This window comes from Lissotriton helveticus, chromosome 8 (assembly GCF_964261635.1).
Source record: "Lissotriton helveticus chromosome 8, aLisHel1.1, whole genome shotgun sequence".
Lineage (NCBI taxonomy): Eukaryota > Metazoa > Chordata > Amphibia > Caudata > Salamandridae > Lissotriton > Lissotriton helveticus.
Window position 1 is genome coordinate 1668752524 of NC_136069.1, and position 24999 is coordinate 1668777522.

Genomic DNA, 24999 nt, shown 5'->3' on the forward strand with positions numbered 1-24999 from the left:
TACTGTCTGATGGTAGAAGCTGAAGTATCAAAGTGACTGTAAAATGACCCAGGCTTTATATTGAAGAATCCGACTCTCTGGGGCCGATTCACAGAACTAATCTGAGATAAACTCCTAAACGTACTACTTTTTATATTCACAGAAGGCATTTAGTAGTAGTAAAGTTAGGAGTCCTACTAAATGCTTTCTGTGAATACCAAAAGTAGTATGTTTAGGAGTTTATCTCAGATTAGTTCTGTGAATCGGCTCCACTGTGTCTGAGGGTGGGCTTAGCAAGGGCTCAGCCTTCTTAAACCCGTTGGGTTCTCGTGACGGCCTCGGGTGGGCTGTGCTGGTCTCGGAACAGTTCCGTCACGGCCCACTCGCCGTGCCTGAGCGGCGCGAATTCCGCGCCTGCGCTGAGCGTTCTAAAGAGCGGGCGGGGCCGTGACGGAACCATTCCGTCACAAGCACAGCTCACCCGAGGGCCGTGACGGAGCGGTTCCGTCATGAGTACGGAAGCGCCGCGCGGCCCCGCCTCCACCTTAGCGCTGCGGCGGAATAGCCGCCGCAGCTAAGGGGTTAAAAAGGATTCTGCCTCCTCCTTCTCTATCAGAGGGCCTGTCTTACCGTGAGAGCCAGGGCCCCGGGACAGCGACCGCACCGCCTCCTTTTCTATCACACAGTCTGTCATTCTTGAAGGATTCCATACCCTGGAGCACAGGACACACTTCCTAGTTTTCTATTAAAGAGCCTGCCTTGCTGCAAGACCCAATGCCCTGAACAATTGACCATACCTCGTCATTTTCTATTAGAGGGCTTGTCTTACCACGAGAGACAATGCCCTGGAGAATTAACCATACCTCATAGGTTTCTATTAGAGAGTGCCTGTCTTACCATAGAGATAAAGCCCTGAAGGAATAACCACACTGCATCATTTTCTATTGGAGGGCTTGTCTTATCAGAGAGCCAAAGCCCGGAAGAATGACCCACACCTCATAATTTTCTATTGGAGGGCTTGTCTTAGCAGAGAGCCAATGACCTGAAGAATTACCCATACCACATAATTTTCTATTGGAGGGCTTGTCTTAGCAGAGAGCCAATGCCCGGAAGAATTACCCACACCTCATAATTTTCTATTTGAGGGATTGTCTTAGCAGAGAGCCAATGACCTGAAGAATTACCCATACCTCATCATTTTCTATTGGAGGGCTTGTCTTAGCAGAGAGCCAATGACCCGAAGAATTACCCACACCTCATAATTTTCTATTTGAGGAATTGTCTTAGCAGAGAGCCAATGACCTGAAGAATTACCCATACCTCATAATTTTCTATTTGAGGGATTGTCTTAGCAGAGAGCCAATGACCTGAATAATTACCCATACCTCATCAATTTCTATTGGAGGGCTTGTCTTAGAAGAGAGCCAATGACCTGAAGAATTACCCATACCTCATAATTTTCTATTTGAGGGATTGTCTTAGCAGAGAGCCAATGACCTGAAGAATTACCCACACCTCATAATTTTCTATTTGAGGGATTGTCTTAGCAGAGAGCCAATGACCTGAATAATTACCCATACCTCATCAATTTCTATTGGAGGGCTTGTCTTAGAAGAGAGCCAATGACCTGAAGAATTACCCATACCTCATAATTTTCTATTTGAGGGATTGTCTTAGCAGAGAGCCAATGACCTGAAGAATTACCCACACCTCATAATTTTCTATTTGAGGGATTGTCTTAGCAGAGAGCCAATGACCTGAAGAATTACCCACACCTCATAATTTTCTATTTGAGGGATTGTCGTAGCAGAGAGCTAATGCCCGGAAGAATTACCCATACCTCATCATTTTCTATTGGAGGGCATTTCGTAGCAGAGAGCCAATGACCTGAAGAATTACCCATACCTCATAATTTTCTATTTGAGGGCTTGTCTTAGCAGAGAGCCAATGACCTGAAGAATTACCCATACCTCATAATTTTCTATTGGAGGGCTTGTCTTAGCAGAGAGCCAATGACCTGAAGAATTACCCATACCTCATAATTTTCTATTGGAGGGCTTGTCTTAGCAGAGAGCCAATGACCTGAAGAATTACCCATACCTCATAATTTTCTATTGGAGGGATTGTCTTAGCAGAGAGCCAATGACCTGAAGAATTACCCACACCTCATATTTTTCTATTAGAGGGATTGTCTTAGCAGAGAGCCAATGACCTGAAGAATTACCCATACTTCATCATTTTCTATTGGAGGGCTTGTCTTAGCAGAGAGCCAATGACCTGAAGAATTACCCTTACCACATAATTTTCTATTGGAGGGATTGTCTTAGCAGAGAGCCAATGACCTGAAGAATTACCCACACCTTATCATTTTCTATTTGAGGGATTGTCTTAGCAGAGAGCCAATGACCTGAAGAATTACCCATACTTCATCATTTTCTATTGGAGGGCTTGTCTTAGCAGAGAGCCAATGACCTGAAGAATTACCCTTACCACATAATTTTCTATTTGAAGGATTGTCTTAGCAGAGAGCCAATGACCTGAAGAATGACCCATACCGCATAATTTTCTATTTGAGGGATTGTCTTAGCAGAGAGCCAATGCCCGGAAGAATTACCCATACCTCATCATTTTCTATTGGAGGGCATTTCGTAGCAGAGAGCCAATGACCTGAAGAATTACCCATACCTCATAATTTTCTATTTGAGGGCTTGTCTTAGCAGAGAGCCAATGACCTGAAGAATTACCCATACCTCATCATTTTCTATTGGAGGGCGTGTCTTAGCAGAGAGCCAATGACCTGAAGAATTACCCATACCTCATAATTTTCTATTTGAGGGCTTGTCTTAGCAGAGAGCCAATGACCTGAAGAATTACCCATACCTCATAATTTTCTATTGGAGGGCTAGTCTTAGCAGAGAGCCAATGACCTGAAGAATTACCCACACCTCATAATTTTCTATTGGAGGGCTAGTCTTAGCAGAGAGCCAATGACCTGAAGAATTACCCATACCTCATAATTTTCTATTTGAGGGCTTGTCTTAGCAGAGAGCCAATGACCTGAAGAATTACCCATACCTCATAATTTTCTATTGGAGGGCTTGTCTTAGCAGAGAGCCAATGACCTGAAGAATTACCCATACCTCATAATTTTCTATTGGAGGGCTAGTCTTAGCAGAGAGCCAATGACCTGAAGAATTACCCATACCTCATAATTTTCTATTTGAGGGCTTGTCTTAGCAGAGAGCCAATGACCTGAAGAATTACCCATACCTCATCATTTTCTATTGGAGGGCGTGTCTTAGCAGAGAGCCAATGACCTGAAGAATTACCCATACCTCATAATTTTCTATTTGAGGGCTTGTCTTAGCAGAGAGCCAATGACCTGAAGAATTACCCATACCTCATAATTTTCTATTGGAGGGCTAGTCTTAGCAGAGAGCCAATGACCTGAAGAATTACCCACACCTCATAATTTTCTATTGGAGGGCTAGTCTTAGCAGAGAGCCAATGACCTGAAGAATTACCCATACCTCATAATTTTCTATTTGAGGGCTTGTCTTAGCAGAGAGCCAATGACCTGAAGAATTACCCATACCTCATAATTTTCTATTGGAGGGCTTGTCTTAGCAGAGAGCCAATGACCTGAAGAATTACCCATACCTCATAATTTTCTATTTGAGGGATTGTCTTACAACGTGACTCAATGCCCTGGAGACATTACAGTACTTCCTCCTCCCCTACCAGAGGGCATGTTTTTTCGCAAAAGCCAATGCCCTTGCTCATTAGACGGTCAGCAGTACAGCTAGAGCCAATGCCCCGAACAAGTATCTGCGTGAACAGTGCGTGTGATGAGTGTTGCTGTAGGCGTTCCACCACAATACCTATTTCTTTTTAACGGTGCCTAAGATTTACAAGGATGTGTAAATCTCAGAGAGCGCCAAAAACTAATGCCATGCAAAATCAGTTGTTAGATTGGCGCAACGAGGATAAATATGATTATTTCTCCTTGTTTTTGTTCATAGAAAGAGAAAAATGCCATTAAGGATTATCTTTGTGCAGGAAGGTATGCCTTCCTGCATAAAATAATAAATAAATAACGGCGATTTGCTACTTCTATCTGTGCTGCAGAATGCAACATACATAGACGTACCTAATCGCCATTATTGATTGTTTATTCGCAGGAATGGACACCTTCCTGCACATAAACAATCGTCCTTGCACACAGTAACCTTTGCACTATGGTGCAAGAGTGTCTGTGTTAGCCTAGGCAGCTATTTTCAGACCTAGGGAAAAGATAGGGGTGTGCCGTATTCTTGTAAATATTGCGCATCACTGCGTTTTCTAAATGACACAGCGCCGCACCGGAGCGCCGCACTGCATGATTTCCTTGTGCATGTGCCCGAGGTGTCTTAGCCCGAGAGCCAATTCCCTGGAGCAGAGTCCACACCTCGTCCTTTTCTTTTCTTAATTTCTTTTTTATTCGTTCTCAAATACATAACATAACAAGCACAGGCAACGTACATAGGGTCATTACCGTAAAGCTGCTTAATACAGCTCACAATTCCTGTAAGGTAATTTGAAGGGTATCAATTCTCGACAGCTGTGCTGCAACTTGTGAACTGGATCCCTATTCTGGTGGTTTCTTTAGGGGGGGGATGGCCTCTGCCTTACACACCAGTTCTTCCAAGTTCGCAGAGACGTCCAGGCCCCTGGTCCTTTCGTCCAGAGTGGGGGTGTCTTCATCTCGCCAGTGGCAATGGCAGGTGTCTGCTATCAGGAGGCAGTAAAGGGACGGGTGGCTCGCGAGCCCCCGCATCTCTCCATCATTCCCACCAAAACCCCAGAATGGCCCTATTCTTGCTCCAGTATCCGGCCACTGCAGGGCGGTCGCACAGTGTATGGAAATAGCAGCCTGGGGGGGGGTTCTTGGGCCCACCCCTCCCCACAAAGCAGTGTTGGGTTAAAGTAGGCAGAGTCTGGAGGGTACAGCCAGGGCCCTCAGAATTATCTTAGCATCGACCCATTCCTGGTCATCAAACATTCCCGCGACAAGCTCCCAGGTGTGTCTTAGGCCCAGTAAGGGTCTCAGAGGCCCGTCTTACCACCATATACCAATACACAAGGTGTTTACCCAAAGTACCCTCCTATACCTGGGTATAGAACACGATCACATGCAAACAAAGATAGGTACGGAGGAATTAACATCTCGTTTTTATTTTACCATAGGGAACATTTAATTACCATATCATTCGTTTTTTTATCCTATGCAAAACTGTTATTCAATTTATTTCAAAACACACAAATGCCACGGGACCCGTCTTTGTGAACAAAAGTCATATATAACATTCAAAAACACAAGGGCATAACAAAACAACTCACCAACAAATGTGGACTCAACTTCCCGTTACCGAAACCCAACTAAATATTGATGTAACTAGTGCTCACGTATTGATTCTGAGTGACACACTAGAGGTAGTCTTTTGAGGACATAGGGGAAGAAGCCTCTTTTCCCTTTGCTCTATTGTGCCATACAACGGTTTAAATCACACTTTTTGTTTTTATAAGGACTCCTCGGCTGCGCCTCTCTCTCGTCTGTCCCATCGTCCGACCAGTGCCCTGCAGCAGCGACTCTGCCTCCTCATCTTGGGTCACGTGGCCTTTCTTGCCGCAGTGCCTGAAGCGATTGCTGTTTAAAGCCTCGGGAATGTATGTGTTGATTTATTCCGGGTTCCGAAGTTCGGGAGGATGGCGCAGTGAATATTCATGGATTTACAGCGAGGAAGGCTCGGCCGGGTTGCAAATAGTCTCAGGCTCTAGCACCGCTCGACTCGCATTCCATTCCATTGTTTTACCCCACACTTCCGCAGAGACCAGTGATATATAAACCAGCCTTACTACGGCTGTAATAGAAGCGGCCCAGCCGGAACTGCCAGAACAGGTCTGAGCAGGAACACGAACGCCACAGACCAGCTCGGCCTGTTTTTGTGCATCGTCCGTAGGGTGCGGCTTGAGTGCCAAGCTGAATTTGAGGGGGGGGGGGCGACAAGGGGGAGGTGGGGGATTCACTGGCATGAATTTTTCCTCCTCAGCTTTTTACCTAGAGCAAGAGAGAAAAGCGCCAGTGGCAGAAGGCGGAAGTATAATAGATGGCTCGTGGAGAAATTAAAATGAAATTCCCATTACAATGATCCTATAATTGTTTAAGGTACCGACTTCAGGAGTGTTCTAGTGCGGCTGAATTTATGTGAGTTTTATCTGGATTGTGGTAGTGCAAGCGATGTCTGAATGGGTTGCCTTTATGCCTTTTATTTGGTCGGGGGTGAGAGGACTCGTTATGTTTTATTGACTTATTTCATTAAATCATGATCTTTATAAATGTGTTAATGTAAGGTAAGTTAGGTAACCAATTATTAACATTGAAATATTTCCAAGGTACTTCGTTTTTGGTTGATTGGTCTCGTTTTCGACTCTGTTCGCAGAGCTGCTGATTTGGAGTGGGTTTCTTTAGTCTTTTTGTGGCCACAGGAGTCCAGCCCACAGCCAAAGAGCAAAGCCAAGTGTGAGATTGTGAAGGCCATGGTAGGTCTGGAAGGGCAGTGGCGGCCCATGCAAGTCGGGTAGGCTGGACAACAGGTATGTGGGATGGGCAGGAAATGTCCCATCTGAGGGGGCGAAAGGGGTCGGTGAGGAGAAACCAGATAGCAGGTGTCCACCAAAGGTGGATGAGGGACGAACTGCCAGCGACCAAGCGGAGAAAGAGGCGTAACGTACGAGAGGGCAGGAACCAGGTATATCACAGGAAGACAGACCATAACGCCAAGTAGAGTGGTAAATGTAAATGTAAATTGATACTTGTATAGCACACTACTCACACGCAAGGGTCTCAAGGCGCTTGTACGAATACCGCTGTGGAACCCATCCTGGCTTTCCCTGTGAGGCGTCCACTCCTGGGCACCCCCAAGGTGGAGGCCAGGCATCCTTAGCGTTGTGGGGGCCGTTGTGGAGATTAACCCCTTCCGCGCTAATGACAAAGCCAGCTCGTCATGGGCGTTACCTGCGCTACGCGGATGACGAGCTGGCTTTGTCATAAACAGCGCATTTTTGACATTTCAGCGCACAGCGGGAAAAGGCGGTAGTGCGGTAGGGGTTAAGCAAGCTATTGCCCAGAGTTGCAGAGTGGGACTCCGTGATTGGAATAGGCACCGAGGCGAGAATTATCAGGTCCGTGGAATTTTGAGCCAAAGACCCGCCAAGGCGGGGAATTGAACCCTGGTCCTGGGCTAGACCTCTGCATCAGGGTCTGCCACTCTAACCATTGAGCCACACTTCTCCACGTAAGACTGTAAGTGCAGCTGCTCAATGCGATGGGTGTGAGTGCAGCTGTTCAATGCGATGGATTTGAGTGCAGCTGTTCAATGCGATGGATGTGAGTGCAGCTGTTAAATGCCATGGAGGTGAGTGTAGCTGTTCAATGCGATGGATGTGAGTGCAGCTGTTAAATGCCATGGAGGTGAGTGTAGCTGTTCAATGCAATGGATGTGAGTGCAGATGTTCGATGCGATGGATATGAGTGCAGCTGTTCAACGGCGTGGACGACTGGGATATGGGGATGGTGTTGGGGCCTGGGACAATGTGGTGGCCGTGAGGAGAGGCTTTGGAGACCAGCATGGGGTCATGATGGAGTCAAGAGCCACATGGTGATTTTTCCAAGGGGAAGGAAGGAGCAAGATACCCCCTGCAGGGCTGAATCGCACTAGTGAACAAATGAACCAATAGCTTCATTACCCCTCCCACAAGCAGGACTTGGGCTGGAAGGGAAAAGTGGATCATGAGAGTGGAGGAAGTGCTGTGAATGTCTTGGTCAAAGCAAGTAGTGATGGCCAGTGAAGGACCCCCATGGCTGGTATGACATTGGGCATATATATGCTTGGTGTGTGTTCACTGGCACCTCAGAGTCCTGCACAGGTTAGGTCTTGCCCAAGGGACACTTGAAGTTCAGGCCTGCATGATGGAAGAGGTCACATGGCAGGACAGCAGATGCAGAGCACCGTTTCCAGGTGGAAGAGATGGCCCGATGTACCCTCCCCGTCGCATGGAGGAGGACGGTCTCAGATGGAGGGTCAGACGACACATGTCAAAAACAGGTGCATGAACAGCTAGTGGTGGAGAGGACGCCCAACAGGGCCCTGGAGAATGGAGACTGTGGATGTCCAGCCTCTGTAGCCTGACCTTGGGCCTAGTTCTGGAGAACTCATGAAGGAGACAGGTCCTGCCCTCGCCTATGTGGCTGAGAGGAAGGCCTGAGGCCACAGCCTCTGATCCAGCCCACTTCTGCGTGGTCCACTGGTCAGCTTCAGGTGTTCAAGGCAGAGAACAAGCCTACGCGACATCAAGATGTAGCTTGGCCTTATGTACTGTTTCCTCTAAATCCATTTAGAGGTGACTTATTTCAGGAACATAATACTTGGGATTCAGTCTCCTATGATAAATTATTTAGTAAATTACATTTGAGGCTCTTTCTCATGCTTTAAGAGATGAGGATCTCCCAGTGGGGCGCTTGGATCTAAAGTCGTGTTACTATTTGAATCATTTACAGCGCACAGTACACTTCTTTTTGATTTTGTCTCAACTTCAATTCGAAGAGCACCATGGAAGGCAGATTCACCAAGAGACACGTGTCGATCAGAAATAACAAGTTGTATACCACGCTTTTCGGGGTGAGAGAACTTTGATTTGGTTTTGATAAAAAAGTGTGTTCATCTTATTGTGGGTTAAACGTGAATAAAGTGGATTTTGAGAAGTGTTAAGCTGCAGTGTTGGTCCTGCAGGCAGGGCTTCAGTGTGACCCGGAGGCCTAGGAGGAAGTGACTGGTCGGTCAGTCATAGCAGAGAAGCTGTAGGTCAGGAGATATTGAGCAGACACTGAAGTGTCCGGTAATGCTACTTTACCCATACTGTTCTGTTAAAATGCTATGATGGTTAATGTATTTATATATCAGATTTGCTCTGTGAGCCCACAGACCCTGTGCTTAGGCATGTCTACTTTTCTTCCCTCTTTTTGTTTTGGTGCCATATGCGTGCAGTACAAAATAAAAATATATGTTACCATTGCAATCGCGTGTCAAGCCGATTGGTTTTGCCAATGCTTGTTTAAAACCCCTTGGCTACAGGTGCTTTATGGATTTTGGGGTCTAGCAATGTCTTTCTTTCTTCACAGTAAATCTGAGGTCCATTGAAGCAGAGGATCCAACTTCTGGGAACAAATCTGAGAACTCCAAATCTGAATACCACGTCAATTCCCGCCAGCTGATGTACCCCGGATCCAATGTGAATCGCTTCCCAGTCCCAGATGAATTGGTGCCATGGGAGGTAAGGAGCCGACCTGGCAATAAGCCCAGAGATGGGCACCCAGGCATCCAAACACTGTTTTCTACCAGTTTTTAAATGAGCATTAGCACACATTAGCATGTAACACAACTCCACATACACAGCACATATATGTACTTGGGGGCTTATGTATGAGAGGCTTGCGCCAGAAATAATGAGCAACCTCCCACGTGACCTTAAATACTTTAATACTTGCCGATATATAGCATAGCAACGGGTCATTGACTCATAATTTCTCCACAGAAGGATATAAGTTTCATAAAAACCTTTTTTAGATATATTTTATTTCATTGTTCACTTATTTAAAAGCAAACACATAACAATCTTAGATTATATTGTCACATTATTTTTAAACACTGTTATTTCTTTACAATATGTCAACAAGTTTCAATAGTACATTTTCTTATAATGATCACAATCTGTGCAGAAAACTCATAATCCGTACACAAATTCTTTAGGTCTTTCTTCTCAAGAAACTAACGTAGATTTTACTAACCAAAAATGTCTACCCCACACTGACACCTCATTCACATACTCAACATTCATATCACTGACACATACTACACACATTCATACTCACCAGGACAGCATTGCATACGGAAACAACTCAGGGTGGAAACATCAACCCTCAGAAGCTTTGCTGATGTCTGGGGCATCATACTCTCAGGTCGATCTACATTTCAATGGGCATGACACTATGGGTCCGATTCACAAAACTAACTTAAAACAAAATCCTAAACTTACTACTTTTGGTATTCACAGAAGGCATTTAGGATAAGTAAAGTTAGGATTTTGTCTTAAGTCTGTCTTAAGTCTGTCTTAAGTCTGTCTTAAGTCTGTCTTAAGTCTGTCTTAAGTCTGTCCTAAGTCCGTCCTAAGTCCGTCTTAAGTCTGTCTTAAGTCTCTCTTAAGTCTGTCTTAAATCTCTCTTAAGTCCGTCTTAAGTCTCTCTTAAGTCTCTCTTAAGTCTCTCTTAAGTCTGTATTAAGTCTGTCTTAAGTCAAACTTAAGACAAAATCCTAACTTTACTACTACAAAAGGCCTTCTGTGAATACCAAAAGTAGTAAGTTTAGGATTTTGTCTCAAGTTAGTTCTGTGAATCGGGCCCATTGTCTCCATCTTCATCAGGACCTATTGGTTTTTATTATTATTTTTTCTTTTGCAGGTGAACCATGGGGATTCTGTTTCTTCTTGCTGTCATATAGGTACACTCCAGCTGGAGAAATACAGCCCCTAAGCCCTTGAAAGTTACTTGGGGTTTCTGCAGTCAAAAACTAATTTTAATCTCTGTGCGCATCCTTTTTATTGTATGTGTGGGACTCTGATTTCACATATCAGCACAATAAGTTCTGATCATTCCGACGTAGGTAATTAGTAAGTAATGTTCATTTTTTTGTACATGATTAATTAAAATCTTTACAAAAGTATAAAACACCAATAAGAACATTGTTAAAAGAAACCATTTGTACTTGAACTTGACGAATTAGATGACATTAAAAATACGAGATTTGTTAGAATCAGTTCATGATTATCCTCAGAGCATTAAAATGTTCGTCAGACGTTGTTAAGTCTCTTTCTTGTTACGTCGAAGAACTTCACGACCTGGCAATTCAATTTGGTGTCGCTGGTGGAGAAGCACAGTTTGACTGCCTGCCTACAGGTCCGAACGGCATGTAGTTTAAAGGATGGTCGTAGGAGGTTGTACTTCAGGTCCTTTAGACTAGGACAGATGCAAATCACATAGACAATGTCCTCCTTGCCGGTTTTGCACAGGCGACACTGTTGTGAAGGGTTATTTCTCTCCCAGGGAGGAAGGTGTGGGAGTATGAGAATTACACCGAGGCGTAGTTTTAGGAACTTTTCTTTAACTTTTATTTTCATGCCAATGTTGAGGTATGCTTGTGACTGTATTTTTCCGTAATCACCCAGCGCTAACCATCCATGCGCTCTATTTGCTTGGTCCTTCTTGTCTTCAATCGCTGAAATAATACGTGCTGATTTTTTGGCTACTTTTTTGAAAGACAAGAGATCTATTGATGTTTCCCAGATATCGATCAAGCCTAGAACTTCGAGTGATTCATGTAAATAGTCTCTCGGCAAGGATTTGCGATGCAGCAGTAACTCTTCCCATACGTTAGAACATAAGGAGCCAGCCTCTGCATCGCGAATCTTATGCCAGCTGGCTGCATACACACTCCGCCTTTCTAATGTTTGTTTCAGGATGCCGAATTCTAGTTGAATCTGAGCAGGAGAGACATATTTAGGAAGATTAAAAATAGCCGTATGTGCGTTGGCTATGAGTGTGTCCAGCAATGCGGCATCCTTTCCATGAAGTGATTAGCTCCCGTATGTAAGAGTTGGTTGTAGTTTGGCACGCAGGATTTCAAGGAGAGGTTTGAGTGTAAGATCGGGTAGTTTGGCCTTTAATGATTTTAATGCCAAGTAGGTCATTGTGGCCTTCCCTCATAAGGAGTTGAGCTGTGCCCATGACATATTATTTGAGTCCAAGATTACTCCCAGATACTTATATGTGGTTACCCGGTCGAGCTTTTCTCCGTTCAAGTGCCAGCGAGGATTTATTTTTTTTCTTTAATTCACAGCCATAACCTTTGACTTTTTGAAGTTTATTTGAAGGGCATTCTTTGCTGAGAAAGCATGAGTTGCGTTGAAGATGTGTTGGAGGCCCGTTGGGGTCTGACTTATCAGCAACAGGTCGTCCGCGTATAACAAGTTGGAAAGGGTGATTTTCCCTAATTTAGGTGCATGATTGGGACATTTGTCGAGTTCCCCCGGTAGATCGGCCAAAAAGAGGTTGAATAAAATGGGTGCGAGTAGGCACCCCTGTTTTAATCCTTTTGTTGTCCTGATGGGCTTCGAGAGGTGTGTTCCTGCCCCAAGTTTGATTTTAATCCAGGTGTTTGAGTGGAGCAGTATTAGCACGTCTAGGAGGCGTTTAGGTATTCCCCAATTGTCCAGTTTCTGCCAAAGTTTATTACGGTCCACATGGTCAAATGCAGCATTATAATCGATAAACAAGAGAAATAAAGATGACTAAATTTCATTTGCTGCTCCCATCAGCAGGGATACGTCCATGATATTGGTTGTGATCCCTTGGCCTTTGCAGAAACCCGTTTGGTTAATTGGGATGATGGAGTTTTCAGTTGTCCATGATGTTAATTCCTCGAAGATAATTCCTGCGAAATATTTTGCCCCCACGTCTAGTAGGGCGATAAGCCGATAGTTGTTTGGATGCCTCTTGCTACCGTGTTTATAAATCGGGCTGATAACTGACCCGTGCCAGGACTCGGGAAGGGTCTGGGTAAGCCTTATACTATTAAATACTGGTGCTAGAGATGCACTCCAAAATTCCACGTCTGATTTGTACAGCATAGGTGGTATGCCATTCGGCCCCGGAGCACCGGTGGGTCTCCCCCTAGTTATTTGCCGTCTGATGTCAGCTGGGAAAATTATCTTTAGCCCTGACTCGAGAACCTTTGCGGGCCTTTCTTCCGTTTTTTATTTATCAAGTTTAGGTAGGTTCGTGGCCCCGTGGTCCCACATTTCGTGGGTATTTGTGCCGGTGTAGTAGTTGGATTTCCCTTCTGTTTTTATGCCTTGTGGCTTTTGAGCGGAGATTCTTTGTAACAGCGTCTTCTGTGATCTCGTCGTTATTGAAATGCGTCAATAGGTATTTTGTCCATACCTCCTCTGTTATGTGTGAATTTTGACCTAGATGGTCAGGATTCTGTATTCTTTTGACCATTTGCCAAAATCTGGAGCTGTTTTACCCATAGGTCTTCATTACTTCGCTTCTGATTTTCCCATTTTATCCGCTTTAGCTGTTTTTTTGCTTCCCGTAGAGCAGCTGGCAGGCTATGGTTTGTTTGGTCCTCACGCAACCATCTCAATGTTTGATTTATTAATCGTTTTTGTGTTTTCATTTCTGGACATGAGTGTTTCCCATTTGAGGGCCCCTGCCCTTGACGTAAGTTGTTGGGCACAGTTTTTTCAATTTTCTCTCTGATGGCTTTAATGAAATTTTGCCAGACATCCGGCACCTTGGTTGCGGAGCTGGCAGCCTGGATGAAAAGGATTTTCGCCATGGAGCTAATGGAGTCAATATTGCCGGCGTTGCACCGAAGCCGCTTTAAATTTGAGCTGGCTTCTGTGTCGAAGCCTGTAAGGGGTTCAGTTTCCAGTTGAGAATTAGATCTTATTACAGCCTCTTGAGGCAGGTGGTCGCTGAGCTCGCTCGTCCCTATTCTGAAGGATGTTACCCAGCAAAACATGTTTAAAGATGTGAACATGTAGTCAAGATGGGAGGATTGTTTGTTGGAGTGGGTGGTGGCTACTGGTGGGTCATTCCGACGTAGGGGCTGACAGTAGCCCCTATCTTATTGTTTTGCTTTTCTTTGATATAGATAACCTTTGTCGATAGTATATTGAGAGGTCCCGGACCCTGGTCTCTCTGGTAATATCAGTTCGTTTAGTCAATGCACTGTATTGCAAATCATGTGGCGTGGCGCTTCCTGCTGCTCCCTACGATCGTACGGAGCCGCAGAATGCGCACAGAGATTAAAATTAGTTTTTGACTGCAGACACAGGTGTAGTGGCTAGCGGACTAGGGCACCCACAGTAGGGGTCTGTGTTTGACCTCATGGTCACAGGTTCAAATCCAGCAGGCCCACTCAGCCTTCCATCCTTTTGAGGTCAATAAAAGGAGTACCGTTAAGTTGGGTATCAATAAACACCTGTAATCAGCACCAGGATAGAGCTCGGGGTGAAGGTGCGCACAAATGCACATGTCATGTGTGGCATAGTCTGTCGATCACTATTGCCCACCTTTCCTGCTTCTGCGGTAAGGGTAGGAAACACACACAGGTTAGCATCTGCCGGACACAGTTCTGAGACAGCAAAGTACGGTGTGGAGAGCTGGGTAAACACATTCAGTTTGAATGATCAATTTCTGTACATTTTAAATTTAAACGTATATCAAGGCTTCAGGCCATCCAAATGTTACTAGAGGTCTCTCTAGTGCAAGGTGCAATGGACTGGAATCTTCACCCAGCGGCGGGGCGTCAAGTGTTGCTAGGTGTCTTTCTTGACTGACATACAGGGGTATCAAGTACCTAGGTTACTTACAGTGAGGCAGAGGGGTCCCAGTGAGACCCACAAAAGGTGGGCTGCTTTAAAACATACACGGGGAATCTTAGATTCTGACATTGTCATTGGACCACTCACATTGAAACATTTTAACAAACCTGGGAAGATTGTGAGCAGATCCGTTTAGTATTTACTGCACGTGGGGAAATTCCTTGATGGAATAGGGGTCATATTGCAATTGAACGTAGACTTCCATGCGTAAGGCCTCATGTTTCTAACCTCAGCTGAGTTTCTATAGTGTAAAATGCTGAGAAACAGACTTTTGCTGTGAGCTGTTAACCAACACAGGCCCTACCGGCAGCTGATCAGGACCCCTTCATCTGCTGGGTCTGGTGGCTTAGTGGAATAAGGCGTCCACTGCGGGGGCCTGGGTTCGACCTCATAGGATCAAACCCCACTGGATTCACCCAGCCTTCCATCCTTCTGAGGTCATTTAAATGAGTATCATTGAGTGTGGTATCAATAAAGATCTGTTATTCAGCGCCATCACGCCTATGGGTGTACCCACCAGGCTTCAGCCAAATTACCCCTTGCGCAAGAAGGATAGATGGTGATTTCAAAGGGCATAGGACGATGAGGGCAATGCAAGACTGTCAGTCTAAGCTGAGTAAAAATGTTTCATATAATTCATTACAAAGTTACTAGAAGGTAAGCCGAAACACAGCAGTTCTTCTATTCTGGTGGAGGGCCACCAATTCCGGGGATAAATCAAGTGAACTAGGCCTAACTGCTGGATTAAGCAACAAGGGTCACAGCGGGTTAGCACCTAGTGTGGGGACCCCCTCATGTGGGGTCAAAGAGTCATGCATGTGAATATTCTTACACTGTCTAGCAAAGGCCCTGCTGTTGACAACATTGATTGATGACAAAGTACCATGGCTATGGAGCATGGTACTTATTGCAGTTAGTGGAGCTGTATCACAAGATGGAACAGGGTACACATGATTTGCTGGGGCCTTCATTGACGCATAGTCTTAGCAGTTCATATCACACCACAGAGGGCAAGGATGAGGCCATGCCCCATGACAGAATATGCTGACATTTCATTTATTTGCACTGGGATCAGTGCTTGCAATCTCCATCCATTTAGCAGTCAGAAATGGAAAATGTAAAGAAATATCTGTGAATGGACTGGGCACACGCAGCAGTTTAGAAATAAAAAGATTAAGCAGGATGTATGACATTACAACGCATGCTTTTACATCGCATGCTTTTACAACGCGAGTTTTACAAAGCATACCATTACAACGCATAGTGCTTTGGCGCGCTGGATAGTGAATAGTTTAATTTACTATTCCAACTCCAGTCCCCGTGGATAGTAGGGAAGGTGTTGGACTGTAAATTAAACCTATTCCCTATCCTAGAGCGCCCCCCAGCGCAATGCGTTGTAATGGTTTGCGTTGTAAAAGTTGCGTCGTAAAGGCACTGCGTGGTAAGAGTTGCGTTGTAAAGGTTGTATACCGATTAAGCACTTTTCATGTAATCCTGAAGTGTGAAGAAAGCAACATTTTAATCACAGCCAAACAAATCAAGGTACTTACCGGCAGATGGGCAAAAGACAAACATTCGCTGAAACCGAAATTGACACATTATTGACTTGTTTGCCATATTTTTATCAATAAAACGGTCTGTGCAAATGTAATTTTCATTTCAACAGAAAATGTGCTAAACGAGTCCATGTTAAAGGTTGCTTCAGTTAAGCTAATATTTGCTTGCCTTACTGCCATTGTAGCTAAGTGGGTTGTGTAAGTTTATCATCCTAAAAGTATGCTGTGGTTCCACAGTTTTGGGAAACACTGGGTTAGAGCACAAAGGCCACAGTTATTAGAAAACATTCGGCATTCCCACAATTTAAGAAAGGGCAGGTAATCTATACATATGGTTCTCCTCCTCTTCCCACCATCCCAAAAGCTCTGCCATGCACTTGACTGCATTCTGGCATACATTAGCAGAAGTTAGGCACTGGGCTACTTACGCTAGGGTGGGGAATCAGCGAGACACAGCATCTATGTCGTAGTCAGACTGTGTTGGGCCTGCAGGCAATAAGGACATGAAATGAAGCAGAATACTAGAGGTGCAGGCCCCCCGTATTGCATTAAGGTGGTAGGGCGGTGGGATTTGCAATGCTATAGGCGTTACATTTGTCCATATAGGGGAAGAAGGGTACATTGGCAGAAAACTGTGTAAATAGAATGGGTTTTTAAGTAGCTTTTCCTTTTTGCCAATTGTATAGAATTTGTGCACTCTGAAATGCACTATGAAACATGAGAATATGGGTACAGGATCCTACATTTAAGCTAAAAATATATTTTTTTTTAAGACAGCGCCATGAAGCCACGTGGGTGGCGTTAGCTTGTCATTCCAAGAAGTGTGCTGTGACTCCAATAGTGTTGAGAAATATGGGTTTGGAGCACAAATGCTGACAATTACCAGAACACATTTTGCATATTTAAGAAGGTGCAGGTAAATTTGCTCATGTTTTACTCCATCTACTCTCAATCCAAAAGCATTGGTATCTTTTTCGGCACTCTGGCATACCTATGGCAAAAGCTGGCTATGGGCTACATACACTCGGGTGGGGACGCTAGCATGGCGTCACAGCATCTGAGGATCGCAGTCAGACTGATGGGTGTTTCAGGCAATAAAGACATGAAATTTAGCAGTACATTAGGAGTACCCTATGGGACCTCAGGCCTCACCCCCTGTGGTTAGATCTACCTTTGTCTTGGTTTAGGTGGGGAGGTTGTCCTCGAAAGGATATGACACAGCTTAAATTCGATACATGTCATATGATTCCTATGGGTTAGAGGGCCATGCCTATGGTGCCAGCTCAGGCAGGGGTGCCATCGGTCACCAGACTCCACCTTGTCCCCACCCACTGTACTTCTTCAGGGGGTACCTATTTCACTTGCTTGTGCGGCATATGGTTATTAGTTTGAACCCTAAAATTTGGGTCTCGCCAAGTAGGGAGGGTAACCAAGGGCTTAGTCAACCCCCCCCCAAATGTAAAAGCACATATTTGCACACAGTGCACAAAGGATTATATCACACAGAACTGTGGTTACGAATAACCCTGGGCGTAGTGAGCGCCGTGGGGCTACGCGAAGCTACGCAAAGTGGGTGAGAAACTACGCCCACCTGCGCACTTCGCGTAGCCCCAATACGCGCCGCATGCCCCCCTCCCGAACATACCTAATTTTTAAGAAATGGGCACATAAAAATAATTAAAAGACACTTAACTTGTCCGAGGCGTCCTGGGGCTCCCTCTGCTCGTTCACGCCGTTCACGCCGCCGTCTGCTAACCAATGCGCATGCGCGGGCGGCCGCGCATTTCTCGCGAGAAATGCGCATGCGCAGCCACCCGCGCATGCGCATTGGTTTGCAGACGGCGTCGTGAACGAGCAGAGGGAGCCCCGGGACGCCGCGGACAAGGTAAGTGTCTTTATTTATTTTTATGTGCCCATTTCTTAAAAATTAGGTATGTTCGGGAGGGCGGGAGGGAGGCGGGTGGCAGGCAACTTCGCTACGCCCAAGGAGTGGGCGTAGTGTTGCCTGCTTCGCCTACTTTGCAAAGGGCTAAGTAGGCAACACTACGCCCACTTGGTGGGCGTAGCGAAGTTGCACGCCGAGGGTTAGTTACGAAGAGAGCAGTAGTTTTAAATTTCCGTTGGGGTAAAATTTCTTGCCGGCGCTGTACTTCCACACAATTGGAGGTCAGCAGGTTGAGATAAGAATATTGTGCTGGCCACAAACAATAAGTTGTTATCAAATAAACTGATGGCCTTGGAGGTGAAACAGCGAATCCTGAAATCAGGGCCTGGGTGGTGAGGAGTAAATACCGACAACCCCTAATCAGAAGGACCATATTGGCACAGAGGGCACCATACGAACATCACTCGGAACTGTGGGTAAAGAATAGAACAGCAGTTCCCAACTGCCGGGGAGGCCATCGAACATTCCTACAGAGGGGTAAATAAAGCTGTGTTTAAAACAGAGAACAGCAGTGTCCAACTTCGGTGGAGGCCATCAAACTTTCCTACGGAAAGGTAAATAAAGCCATGTACAAGCCCACCAAGCAGGAGGGCTTGGTTCAACTCTAATTCAAAATCAAACAGAATAAGCAGGGCTTGGTAAATTAGGCATGACCTCATTAGTGCAAACACCACAAGGTACCCCTGATAGGGACGGGGCACACTTTTCAGAGGTAGTTAGGGAATTGTCCAGCTAGAAGGACTGGTAACCGCAGGAGGTTATGGAGCATGCCATGGTGGGGGAGGACCCAGATATGACGGCGGCCACATCCTGGGCATTTGCGGAGTTACAGGGTGATCCGGAGACTGATTGGTACATAGGGGTACCCTTTCAGGAGCACAATAGGGGTGCCTTATGCCAAACTCCAGGAGTCTTTACGGCAGGAACCAGAATGAAACGTTCGCGCCCCGCTAGTCCGATCACTTGTAGGCCCGAGCAACCGGGGACTTGCCTTGCAACGCTCCACCCCTAAAAAGGTGTGAGTAAACTTATGGACTGGTGGTCCATGGTATTTAAGGGGGACAATCTCCACATAAATGGTAGCACCGATTGTGTGGCCACTGTGCAGTTTGGCTCATCAGGAGGGCAGTGCAGCTTAGGTCAGTCACTGCTGCCTGCCATTGGATCGCTCGTAAGTTAACCCACCACATTGGTATACTTCTTGTAAGAAATAAACCTGCAGCAAACTGTTTTCCTACAAAAGTTCTGTGGACTGATTATTTTGCGCAGCTTGACCAATTACTACTAAGCGGGGGTTGCCGATATTGCCACTATGTGGACAAGTTTACGGGATGGAAAGTAGGGGGAGCAGTAACAGACCATTACAGAGAGGAAGAGGGGAGCAGAACAAGGGAATCTGTGGTGACAAAGGAGGAGAGAAGGTCAAACATGAGAGAGAAGGAGAAACAGGGAGGGTGGTGGGGGTGGAGAAGAGAGAGAGGACAACACACGATGGAAGAGAGAAAGAGAGGAGAACAGAATGAGAAAAAGAAAGGCAGAGGTAAGGTGGGCAACCATGAAAGAACCCTGTTAGAAGGAAAGATGGATGTACTTAGAGATAGAAAAACAGACGGATTGTATTTGTGTGTATTGGTCTGTGTGTGAGAGTGTGTGTGTCTGTGTGTGAGAGAGTGTGTGTTTACGCCTGTGTGTGGGTTTATGTTGTAATAATGTGGTTTTTGTTACCCACAGGTGGACTTCCCGGGCTATAACCCTCCTTTCCACATCGCAGAGAGAGAGGGCCGAGGAACTTACGACCCGTGGGCAGAGTAAGTGTTGAATCGAAGGTTCACTTGTCTGTTACCTTCAGTTCCCCACGTCATAGGCAGGTATTGGTTGCTTCATCATCCGTTTTTCCTTTCTCTCTTTTCTATTGTTTGTACTTTCCTAAAATAACAACACAAAATATCTTTAAACATCACAAAAGAAAACAACGAGAATAAAAATGAACATGTCTACCATAGTTAAAGTGTCATGTAAGAACCTAACACCATAGAACCCACTTCTTTGCGCTACACTGGGAGAGCATGGAGTAGCATAGCTTGTATCTAGAGTTCCTTAGAGAGAATCAGCACACTGCATACCTGTTTACAGCAAAACGCTGTGGTTATCAGAAGTCATGGAGGCCGTGTAACCTGCAAAAGACAAACTCACTTTGCGTCAGCTCCTCTCCTCCGAACTTGACTCGGAATCAGCATAAAGCACAGTGCAGCAGCATCCTGGTGCTCTTGCAGACAAGATCTCTTCTGGCAGTATCTTAAGGGCGAAGGACCTCTCCTGACCAGGAGTTAATATCAGCCCTTTTATACTGTATCTTATCTGAGATGGGAACTTCTGCTATAACAGTAGCACTGCCTGACATGAACTGTGTGCATTAATATGCTAGTCTTAATCACATTCTTATAAACAAACCTGACCTTAAAATAGATATAACAAGACATTTGTCCCAGACTGATGTCGCTTCGGGTGTTTTTACTGATGTCATTGTGTGACTGACTTGACCCTTTCACAGGTTCTTGGAAAGATAAGCACGGATAACATCTGCGTCCCAGGAAGACGTGTAGATGATTCTGCAGAAATAAAGAAAATGGGGTCTTGGCTGGCTCATGAAGGAGTCCGGCCATAGGAACTTTATGTCAAAGTATCATCAGTGGCTCACTGTTATTAGTGGTTAATTAGAATTACTCACTCAGTATCGGTAGTTAAGTATCATCACTGGCTCATTATAAATAGTGGTTAAGTATAATCAGTGCCTTATTATAAATAGTGGTTAAGTATCATCACCGGCTATCAAAGTATAATTAGTAGTTAAGTATCATCTCTGTCTCAGTATCATGAGTGGTTAACTATCATCAGTTGCTCAGAATAATTAGTGGTTAAGTATTATCACCATCTCAGTAGCAGGAGTGGTTAAGTATCATCACCGTATCATTAGGGGTTAAGAACTATCACTGACTCGCTCTGCATCATAAGTGGTTAACTCTCATCACCGGCTCAGTATTAACAGTGGTTAAGTATCATTACTGGCTCAGTATCATTACTGGTTGAGTATCATCAGTTGCTCAGTATCTGTGGTTTGGTATCATCAGTGGCTCAGTAGTTGAGTATCATCAGTGTGTCCCAGTGGTTGAGTATCATCAGCGGCTCAGTATCAGTGATTGAGTATCATCACCCGCTCAGTATCAGTGATTGAGTATCATCAGTGGCTCAGTATCAGTGGTTCAGTATCATCAGTGGCTCAGTCAATCAATCAATCAATGCATTTCTAAAGCGCGCTACATACCCGTGAGGGTCTCAAGGCGCTGTGGTGGGGGGGGCTGGCTGCTACTGATCGAAGAGCCAGGTCTTGAGAAGTCTTCTGAAGGCCAGCAGGTCCTGGGTCTGTCGTAGGCTGGTGGGGAGAGTGTTCCAGGTCTTGGCGGCGAGGTAGGAGAAGGATCTGCCGCCGGCGGTGGCTTTCTGGATGCGAGGAATTGTGGCGAGGGCGAGGTTGGCTGAGCGAAGGCTTCCGGTGGGGGTGTGGAAGCTGAGTCGGTTGTTGAGGTATGTAGGTCCGTTGTTCTGTAGTGCCTTTTGTGCGTGGATGAGGAGCTTGAAGGTGATCCTCTTGTTGATGGGGAGCCAGTGCAAGCCTCTCAGGTGGGGTGTGATGAGGCTGCGCCGGGGATCAGTTGTGCTGAGGCGTTCTGGATTCGTTGTAGTCGTCTCAGGAGCTTGGTTGTTGTTCCTGAGTAGAGGGCACTCCCATAGTTGAGTCTGCTGGTGACGAGGGCGTGGGTGACGGTGTTTCTCGTGTCAGGGGGGATACATTTGAAGATCCTGCGGAGCATTCGGAGGGTGTTGAAGCAGGACCCGGAGACGGCGTTGACTTGCCTGGTCATGGAAAGGGTGGAGTCGAGGATGACCCTCAGGTTGCGTGCGTGGTCTGTGGGTTCCGGGGCTGCGCCTAGCGATGTGGGCCACCAAGAGTCATCCCAGGCTGATGGGGTGGGTCCGAGAATGAGGACCTCCGTCTTGTCTGAGTTCACCCTCAGTCTGCTGTCCTTCTTCCAGTCGGCTATGGCCTTCATTCCTCTGTGGAGGTTGGCTTTGGCGGTGTGGGGGTCTTCGGTGAGGGATATGATCAGCTGGGTGTCTTTGGCGTAGGAGATGATGTTGAGGTTGTGTTGTCATGCGACGTGGGCGAGCAGTGCCATGTAGATATTGGATTGAATAGCGTCGGGCTGAGGGAGGATCCCTGTGGGACGCCGCAGATGATCTCGGTGGTTTTTGAGAAGAAGGGTGGGAGGCGGACGCTCTGGGTTCTGCCGGAGAGGAAGAATGTGGTCTAGGCCAGGGCCTTCTCTTGAATTCCGGCGTCGTGGAGGCGTGCTGAAAGGGTTCGGTGGCAGACCGTGTCAAAGGCTGCTGATAGGTCTAGGAGGATGAGGGCGGCTGTTTCTCCTTTGTCCATCAGGATCCTGATGTCATCAGTGGCGGCGATGAGGGCGGTCTCGGTGCTGTGGTTGCTGCGAAAGCCGGATTGGGAAGGGTCCAGGTTGTTGTTGTTTTCGAGGTAGCGGGTCAGCTGTTTGTTTACAATCTTCTCTGTCACTTTTGCCGGGAACGGGAGCAGAGATAGGATGGAAGTTCTTGAGGTCTTTGGGGTCCGCCTTGGGCTTCTTCAGAAGGGCGTTGATCTCGGCATGCTTCCAGCTTTCCGGGAAGGTTGCTGTCTCGAAGGAGCTGTTGATTGTTTTCCGGAGGTGGGGTGCGATGGTTGTGCTGGCTTTGTTGAAGATGTGGTGAGGGCAGGGGTCGGATGGGGATCCGGAGTGGGTGGAGTTCATGGTTTTGATGGTGTCTCCGTCGCTGACGTGGGACCAGGCGGTCAGGCGGCTGTTGCGGGTGGTGATCGCAGGGGTGGTGGTCTCGGTGGTGGGTGTGGGGGTGTCGGAGTTGAAGCTGTCGTGGATGTCGGCGATCTTGCAGTGAAAGAAGGCGGCCAGGGAGTCGCACAAGTCTTGCGATGGTGAGATGTCGTTGGTGTTGGAGCTGGGGTTGGAGAGTTCTTTCACGTTGCTGAAGAGCTCTTTGGTGTTGTGGGCGTTGTTGTCTAAGCGATCCTCTTGGCGGTCCTCTTGGCGTTCCTGATGAGTTGGTGGTGTCTGCGGGTGGCGCTTTTGTGGGCTGTGTGGCTGTCTGGTGTTCGGTCGTGGAGCCATTGCTTCTCCAGCTTCCGACAGTTGCGCTTGGAGATCCGGAGGTCTTCGGTGAACCAGGCGGCTTTTTTGTTGGTGTGGTTGGTTGTGGAGGTCTTGAGAGGGGCGAGGGTGTTGGCGCAGTCGTTGATCCATTGTTTGAGGTTGGTCACGGCGGTGTCTGGGTCGGTGGGGTCGGCGGGTGGTCTCGGGGCGAGGGTGGTAGTCAGTTGGTCCTTGGCGATCTTGCCCCAGCAGCGATGTGGTAGCTGTTGGGTGCGGTGGTGTGTGGTGTGTTTCCTGAAGGTGAAGTGGACGCATCTGTGGTCGGTCCAGTGGGGTTCATGGTGTGGTTGAAGGAGACGTGGGGGCTTGTTGAGAAGATGGGGTCCAGCGTGTGTCCAGCGGCATGGGTGTGTGTCGTCACGAGCTGGTCGAGTCCGAGGTTGGCGAGGTTGTCGATCAGGGCGGTGGAGTTGGCGTCGTTGTTGTTCTCGAGGTGGAAGTTCAGGTCCCTGAGGAGGATGTAGTCCATGGAACCGAGGGCGTGGGTGCAGACGAGGTCGGCGATGGTTTCGCAGAACTGTGGTCGTGGTACCCGGTATCAGGGGTGGTCTCGTCCGGTGTTGAGTGCGTGGAGGTGCTGGAGTTGTAGTGCAGTCTGGTGCTGCGGGGGGCGCGGCGTCCAGGGGTTCTGGCACTGGGCGCGGTCCAGGCACGGACGGGCGCAGACGGGCTTGCCTTTGGTGCGCCCGCACGGCGCCCTCCATAAGAGGCGAAGAGGGAGGGAGGAGCAGCTGGGAGGCGGAAGCGGGGCGACCAATGTGCGAGGGCACAGAAGGAAAAAGGGGGTGGGGCCGCGGGGAGGGATGTATGACGTTACCACACATCATTTTACAACGCCTACCTTTACCACGCAATTTTTACAATGCAGGATCCATTACAACGAAGTACTATTACAACGCATTTTTTTACATCGCGTATACCTTTACAACACATCCCATTACAACGTAAGTATTGGTAAGTATATAATATATTTTTAAAAATGTAATTAATTAAAATTAATATAATTTATTTATTTTAATTTTAATTGTAATTTATTTTTACCCTGTACCCCTTAATTAAAATTAATAAAATGTATTTTAATTTAATTTTAATTTTAATTTATTTTTACCCTGTACCCAAAAACCCAAACCTAGCCCTGAACCCTAAAAATACCCCTTTACCCAAAAACCCAAACCTAGCCCTGAACCCTAAAAATACCCCTTTACCCAAAAACCCAAACCTAGCCCTGAACCCTAAAAAATACCCTTTTACCCAAAAACCCAAACCTAGCCCTGAACCCTAAAAATACCCCTTTACCCAAAAACCCAAACCTAGCCCTGAACCCTAAAAATACCCCATTACCCAAAAACCCAAACCTAGCCTTGAACCCTAAAAATACCCTTTTACCCAAAAACCCAAACCTAGCCCTGAACCCTAAAAATACCCCTTTACCCAAAAACCCAAGCCTAGCTCTGAACCCTAAAAATACCCCTTTACCCAAAAACCCAAACCTAGCCCTGAACCCTAAAAATACCCCTTTACCCAAAAACCCAAACCTAGCCCTGAACCCTAAAAATACCCCTTTACCCAAAAACGCAAACCTAGCCCTGAACCCTAAAAATACCCCTTTACCCAAAAACCCAAACCTAGCCATTAACCCTAAAAATACCCCTTTACCCAAAAACCCAAACCTATCCCTGAACCCTAAAAATAC

General features: G+C 46.5%; 1 protein-coding gene across 1 annotated transcript in view; it reads left to right on the top strand.

Annotated features, from left to right (window-relative positions):
• LOC144773615 (transient receptor potential cation channel subfamily M member 2-like) overlaps positions 1-24999 on the top strand; it is a 531293-nt gene that overhangs the window by 410140 nt on the left and 96154 nt on the right. Inside the window, exons 27-28 of the mRNA XM_078658758.1 lie at positions 9197-9348; positions 19753-19829. Coding sequence (XP_078514884.1) covers positions 9197-9348; positions 19753-19829 — 229 coding nt within the window. The remainder of the gene's footprint in view (positions 1-9196; positions 9349-19752; positions 19830-24999) is intronic.